Source organism: Penaeus vannamei, chromosome 36 (assembly GCF_042767895.1).
Source record: "Penaeus vannamei isolate JL-2024 chromosome 36, ASM4276789v1, whole genome shotgun sequence".
NCBI lineage: Eukaryota > Metazoa > Arthropoda > Malacostraca > Decapoda > Penaeidae > Penaeus > Penaeus vannamei.
The window spans coordinates 16,668,699-16,676,198 of record NC_091584.1 but is presented as its reverse complement, the minus strand read 5'-3'; the positions used below and the strand labels follow the sequence as shown (position 1 = coordinate 16,676,198).

General features: G+C 45.3%; 1 protein-coding gene across 2 annotated transcripts in view; it reads left to right on the top strand.

The window, feature by feature from the left end:
* The window catches only part of LOC113828102 (sodium- and chloride-dependent betaine transporter), a 21,770-nt gene that overhangs the window by 10,995 nt on the left and 3,275 nt on the right, over positions 1–7,500 (top strand). For both annotated transcript variants that reach the window (XM_070114406.1, XM_070114405.1), the window contains exons 4-10: positions 177–387; positions 680–873; positions 3,152–3,335; positions 3,659–3,896; positions 4,928–5,156; positions 5,600–5,709; positions 5,953–6,240. In XM_070114406.1, the coding sequence (XP_069970507.1) occupies positions 177–387; positions 680–873; positions 3,152–3,335; positions 3,659–3,896; positions 4,928–5,156; positions 5,600–5,709; positions 5,953–6,240 (1,454 nt within the window). The remainder of the gene's footprint in view (positions 1–176; positions 388–679; positions 874–3,151; positions 3,336–3,658; positions 3,897–4,927; positions 5,157–5,599; positions 5,710–5,952; positions 6,241–7,500) is intronic.

The window sequence follows — 7,500 nt, the reverse complement described above, 5'->3', positions numbered from 1 at the left end:
CTCCTTATCCTATCGTCTACTTCCTTTTCATATTCTTTTTCCTCCTTCTTCAAGTTGCTAGTTTCTTAAAAGGCGAACTACCTTCACCCTCTTCTCACCCCCCCACCCCCACCCCCACCCCTATTTCGCCGATCCTTCTCTCTAAATTCCCTCCCTTCCTCCCTCCCTCCTTCCAGACTGCTTCACGGACGCAGAGGCCGAGGCCTGCAAGAATTCCTCCCTCGTTTACTTCAACCGGACCTGCCTCAGCGTCGGGGACTACTGCGGTCTGGCTGGCCTGAGGAAGCTCAACGAGACCCACTGCCACGACCCTGCCAATGGGTCAGCTTGGGTCAGACCCGTCGAGACAGTTCTCACGAGGATTTCAGCCAGCGAGGATTATTTCAAGTGAGGGTGACTTCTTTTCTGTCACAATTGCGGACTGTTTTGAGGATTTCAATGCGTTTCTTATTTATTCATTATCACTGCAACGACATAAAGCTGTCTAGGTTTTGCGGTGGAGTAATATCTGCAGTATAGTAAATCTCAAAGGATATAGGTTCAGTCTCTATTAGAAAACGATCATAGCTCACGTTGCGAATCGAATCCAACTTAGAACCTCGCGTGAAGACAAGAAAAAGAAAACCTCAACACGAGTAAATAAAGACAACTGACCCCCGCCCCCCTACCTACATTGCAGGAACCGGATGCTGGGCGTCACGGGGCGCTCCTGGGACGACATGGGCGGCCTCAGGTGGGAGCTGGTGGGCTGCCTGGCGCTGGCGTGGGTGATCGTGGGCCTGTGCTTGGCCAAGGGCATCAAGTCGTCCGGGAAAGTCGTCTACTTCACCGCCCTCTTCCCCTACGTCATCCTCGCCATCCTCTTCGTCAGGGGTAAAGGGCGGCCTCGGAGGCTGGTGCTGCTTTCTGTCCGTGTTTAAGTTATTTTTTCACGTTTGCTCATTCAATCTTTTCTATATTATTTTTTCTTGCAAATAGATTTGGGTGTATCTGTTTCTTTTACTTCTCTTTTTCTTTCTTTCTCCGTCCTTTCTCCATTTCACAACAAAGTGGTCCGTCGCACGCGGTATGCCACTTGAAAACAGACATCCGGAAATGTCTCACGTACCGCGTGCGACGCCATTTCTTTGAATTTTCCAGCGGGCTCCTTGCCACCTCGGGGTTTGTTGTCAAACTTTGCTCAAGCTTTCACATCCATTATTGCCCAGGATATAAAACTATAATTCCAAGAACAAGAAATACAAAAAATTAAAACTTTTGGAAGTAGTACGGCATAAAAAGAGTAATTCTGGTGTCTACACAGATATGCGCCAAACACAGTTGACATTACTGCCTCGAGAGCCCAGGGAGAGCGGCTGGGAAAAAAACATTGCGATGTGTGCGTTCTCTCATTCACAACATTGTCTCTTCCAGATAATAGACCATTATCATAACATTTGACAAGCTGTGGAGAAATGCAAATTTTTGCATGATACATGATCTCAATACAATAACAATAATCCACGGCAGAATGATCTAAATATTATGTTTGTCAGATATAATTTTCCAAATATGTATTTTCAGGGCAGATTCAATGCCAATTCATATATAACCAGGTAAATCCACTTCCATTTAGCTTGTTGAACCTAAAAATGAAATTTACTTTTTCTAAAGAGCATTATCAATGGTAAGGAATTCACTATCACAAATAAAAGAGGGAAATTTTGGTATTACTCTGGTTTTACTTCTAATGATTATAACAATATTGAGTGAATAATACAAATAATCATGTATTTAGCAACATCAGATGTCTCACAGTGTACTCTCATTGGCTAAACGTAATGATATCATTAGCTCTGCCCTCTCTTTGTGACCCATTCAGTCTGTGCAATATATTATGGTTAGTGTCTTTTTAGTGCAATTTCTTTGGAAATGATTCAGTAATAACAATGACAAAAAAAAAAATGATAATAAATAAATAAATAAAAAAGAGACCAAGAAATATGAAATAAAAACAAAGTATATGATATCTACAATGAATATTGAGGAAGAGGAGGGGCTTAGCTCAGAAGTTGCCAACTATGATTTTCATTAAGACTGAGTGGGGCTACCTGTATCAAAGTACCATGTGCAATCCTTTATCTTGAGCTATCTTATGCTCCAATGCACTGAAGTCGTAAATAGAACGAGAATGTAAACCAAAACAGAATTGCCGATTCTGCTGTTATATTTCATCTCCCATTTATCTTATCTCTTGTATCTCTCCTCTTACTTCCCGATCTCGTCTCTCATCTTCCTCTTATTACTTCCCCTTTGCATCTCTCATCTCTCTCCTCTTACTGAACGCTTCTTCTCTCCCATCCTTATTTCTCATCTCTCTTCTCTTATGCCTTCTTCATATATCTTACCTCCCTCCCTTACCTTTCCTCTCCCTCTTCTTATCTCTCATCTCCCTCCTTTCATCCCCTTCCTGTTTCTAATCTCTCGTCTCTTATCCTTCCTTCTTACCTTTTGCCTCCCCTCCTTATCTCTCATCTCTCTCCTGTTACTTAACGCTTCTGCTCTCATCTTCTTATTACGCATCTCTCTTCTCATTACTCCTCTTACGTATCTCTTACCTATCCTCCTTATCCCCTGCCTCCCCTTCTTTTCTCTTATCCCCCTCCTCTTCCTTCGTGCTTCCTCCCCTCCTTCTTATTTCTCATCTCTCTTCTCTTATCCTTCCTTCTTACCTCTTATCTCCCCTTCTTTTCTCTTATCCCCTTCCTCTTCCTTCATAATTCTTTTCCTTCCATCTTATTTCTCATCTCTCTTCTCTTATCCTTCCTTCTTGTCTCTTACCTCCTCTCCTTACCACGTATCTCCCCCTCTTATCTCTTATCGCCCTCTCACCTCCTTTTACGTATCTCTTACGTCCCTTCCTTATCTCCTATCTTATCTCTTATCCCCCTCCTCTTCCTTCATACTTCCCCCTCCTTATTTCTCATCTCTCTTCTCGTATCTTTCCTTCTTACCTCATCTCCCTCTCTTACCTCCCCGTCTTTTCTCTTATCCCCCTCCTCTTCCTTCATACTTTTTCTCCCTCCTTCATATTTCTCATCTCTCTTCTCTTATCCTTCCTTCTTACCTCTTACCTCTATTCTTATATCTTGTCTCCCCGTCCTATCTCCAGGCATCACTCTGGACGGGGCGATGAAGGGGATCGACTTCTACTTCCTGCAGCCGGACTTCTCTCGCCTGACGGAGGTGGAGGTGTGGAGCGACGCCGCCATTCAGATCTTCTACTCTCTCGGCGTCTCCTTCGGTTGCCTCATCACTCTTTCTTCTTACAATAAGTTCAACAACAACTGTATGAGGTTGGTGGATAAGTTAGTGGTGGTGATGATCGTGGTGGTGGTGATGGTGGTGATAATGATAATATTGCTTCTGCTGTTATTGTTGCTATTGTTCATACCAGTGCTTTTAATACCACGACTGCTATTATTGTTGCTAATATTATATGTACATATTTTCTCGACTTTCCATGTTTTTTGTCATATGCTGTATATTTCCCGGTCTATTATGGCGTTTACTTTACACGTTGGTTTATTTTCTCTCTCTGTTTTTTATTATTATTTTTTCCTAATCTCTGTCTTCGAAGTCGCCCCATTCGTATTTTCATCCCCCCCCCCCCCTCCAGAGACGCCATCATCATCGCCTTCTCCAACTGCTCGACGTCCGTGTTCGCCGGCTTCGTCATCTTCAGCATCCTGGGCTTCCTGGCGCAGGAGCTCGGCGTGGAGGTGAAGGACGTGGCTTCCTCGGGCTCTGGGTTGGCCTTCATCGTGTATCCTGCGGCGGTGTCCCTCCTGCCCCTCCCGCAGCTGTGGTCTGTCCTCTTCTTCGTCATGCTCATCAACATTGGCTTGGCGTCGCAGGTGGGTGGCCGCTCTTTTTTTTCTGTTGTTCTTTTCTCATATCCATTGAATCATTCTTTGTTGATTATTGATATTGTTGTTGCGGTTGGTTTATGGCTTCCTTTATTGTTTTTATTTTACATCGTTCTTCCTTTATTAGCTGTAGTATTTAACACGTAATTCATTCGTTTGTATTGGCGAAATATTATTTTTCCTCAATTGGTTTCTCTTTTCTTTTGTCTATTATTTTTCTATAGAATGGTCTTCTCTCTATTTTCTTGGCTCTTTCTCTTTCTTCTCTTCATTTTTATATTCTGCTTTTCTTCTTTTTGTCCTTTCTTTTCCTTTCTCTTGCCAACTTCTTTTTTCTTCCTCGTCCCTCTTTCATCCCTCTATTCTGAAGCTTCATTCTCCCTTTTCATCCTAGTTTGCTCATCCTTTCTAACTTAGAAAGACTTGCAAGTTACTATAGTCTGATTAATGTTAGAAAAGGTAAACTAGCAACTCACGCTAGGCCTAGGAGACTCCGATTCGCCAACTTTAAAACAAATGGTGTAAAGTGATAAGAGACATTGCATAAAAGTAAAAGGAAAAAAAATCCTGACGTATGTACGTATCAGTATCAGCTGATTAGAATAACAAAATAAACGAAGAATCGGAGAACAGGGCGAGTTGTCAGATTTTACTTTTTTGAAATTGAACGCACTGTGCATTCCTTGGTTTTAGCATTTTCTTCATTTCCCAAATGCTGGTATGAAAAATTATTCCAAAACATCTTTGATCTTCATTTTCCAGAAAGAGACAGATATAGGGAAGAAACAAATTGCCAGATAACTGCTATAGTTTGAAAGCCACATAGCATATCCTTATCATTATACTTGAGACGCATATCTGCATCTGTATTTTTTGTTAATTTATCGAATAGGCACATACGGGGACAAATGAAAGAAGAAAACTGAAATGAAACTAATTTGTGACACAGGAAAAGGAAGAAAACATATAATCAGTTTTCTATTATTTCATATTTCTCCACTTCTCTGTCTCTGGCCCAGCTGACGATGGTCGAGACCGTGACCACCACCCTGTTCGACTACATGCCCTCCCTCAGGAGCCGGAAGCCCCTCGTCGTCGCCTGCGTGTGCTTCGTGATCTTCCTGATGGGGCTCTCGATGTGCCTCGAGGGCGGGATACTCATGTTCGAGCTCTTCTTCTGGTACTCCGCCGGGATCTCCGTCATCATCCTGGCCATCACGCAGATCCTCGCCGTCATCTGGGTCTACGGTAGGGCGGGGAGGGGGAAGGGAGGAGGGCGGGGAGGGGGAAGGGAGGAGGGCGTGGGTGGAGGGGGTGTTGGTGTTGTTGGCGGTGGAGGTGCAGTTGATGCCCCTTTTCTTATTTATGTTGAATTTACACGCACGTAAGTACGCATGTGCCAACACACACACGCACGCACACACGTCCAGAAATAGCAATAACGAATCTATGCGGGCTGAAACCACAGGCACATGTTCACAAATTTCATGTTAAGAATCCATAATTTCAATTTGTGCACGAGGGCTGTTTGCGTAAATTGTAATGTTTCTTGTATCCTCTGGTTCTTTGTTTTCATCTTTGTATTTTATTTTGTTTTTGTTGAATGTTATATATACGATACCATTCCTTTAATTTCTTCTCTCTCTCCCTCGACCCCTTTCTGACACCATCTTCTGCCCTCCTTCCCGCAGGTTTCCGAAGATTCCTGAGTAACATCAAGGAAATGGGCGTGTACATCCCCGCCCCTCTGAAGGCGTACTGGCTGGTCACTTGGATCTTCATTACGCCCGTGCTGCTCGTGGTGAGTAGCGTGGGGCGAGTTTGGAGGCTGGAAAGAAGCTTTTGCGGGCGTGGGCTTAGCGAGAGATAACTTAACGTAGATTTTGATTAGTGTTATGCCAAGAAGGTTGTTTCTGTCGATGGGTGGTTGTGTATAAATGCATATTGCACGCAAACCAGTTTACGAACAAATACACACATACCTACACTCTCACACTCCCACACACACACAAACGCCCTCACGCCCCCTTTCTTCCCTCCGCAGCTGATCTGCTTCTTCTACATCTACTTCTTCGTGCCGGCGTACTGGGGCGACTACGTGTTCCCGCCCAGCATCCAGGTCCTGGGCTGGCTCCTCTCCGCCTCCTCCATGGGCCTCATCCCCCTCGGAGCCCTCGCCGCCCTCTGCAAGACCAAGTCCTTCAGGGGACTTTTCCAGACCTCGCCCGACCTGTGTCCTGCGCACGTCAGGTCACAGAGGGCGGCGCAGCAGGGGAGTCCTGCGCCCCGGTTCGAGTATAACAACGCGGCGTTTGAAGGGTCGCGGGCGAAGGTGAGTGTGGGGAGGGTGGGGGTAGGGATGGGCGGGGTTATGGGGTGAAAGCGTACATGTATTAATGCTGCGTTCGGAACTCCTCGTCTTGCTCGTCCAGACAACATGTCCGGGACCAGCAGGACAAGTGGGCCGCGTTCGGAACCTTGAAGGCCCTCTCTGCCCAGAAAGCAACTGGCTCGAATTTTATCATACCGGTGTCTATTTTAAACGCTGCGTAGGTTTTGTAACTCCTTTGATGCATATTTAACTTACCTGCAACTGACAAACACAAACATATCCTTTGAATACACCAATAAAGGGCCATAAAATTACTCATCAATATCTTGTGGTTACCTGCAGCTGTTAATGTTTACATACAAAGCTGCTCGCCCACCTTCGCAGGAGGACCAGCTGGAGATGGACAACTTGTCCGGGGCGAGATAGTAGAGATTCTGAACGGTCAAAACATCTCATCCAACTGGCCTGGACGAGCAGGAAGAGCAGTTCCGAATGCAGCACATGGGAGAGTGGAGTGTTGGAGTGTAAGGGTATTTGCGTGTGTGTTAAGGGTGGAGGGAGGACTAATTAACAATAGCGTTGCGTGGATCTGCGACGGATGTGGCCGACCTAATTTCTCGAGTTCGTTTTTCGCATCTTCTCCCATCACACCACCCAACTCCATACTCCATTCGCACAGCATATAAGCCCTCCTTCACTATTCTTACCCCAAACTCCGACTACACACCACCCACACCAACATGAAACCAAATACTTAACCTCAATAAATCTTCACACCATACTTCCATTCTTAACATGAGCTCTATATCCCACTGCTCCAAGGTCTATATACCTTGCACTGCTCTAGGCCTTCCCTTGACGTCCGGACCTTCACCCATTTCGCGTTCTTTACCTTCCCGATCCAACCTCTGCTTTACCCTACTCTTCCCCTTCCCTCGCTTCCTCTTTTCCTTCCTTCACTTCCTACTTCCTATTTCCGCCACTAAAACTCCTGTTCCCCCTCCTTCTCTTCTCCTTCTCCTCCTCCTCTTGCCCCTTCCCCCGCCGCCCCCACTTCCTCCTCCTCCTCTCCCTCCTCCCCACCTAACGCACCCAGTCCTTCTCACCTCCCTCCACACCCCTTTCCTTAAACCAGACCTGGGCAAACTACGGCCCGCGGGCCACATCCGGCCCGCGAAAAGCCGGACAGGGGCTAAATATATAATTTATTAAATATATGATTTATTAAATATATGATTTATTAAATATTTGATTTATTAA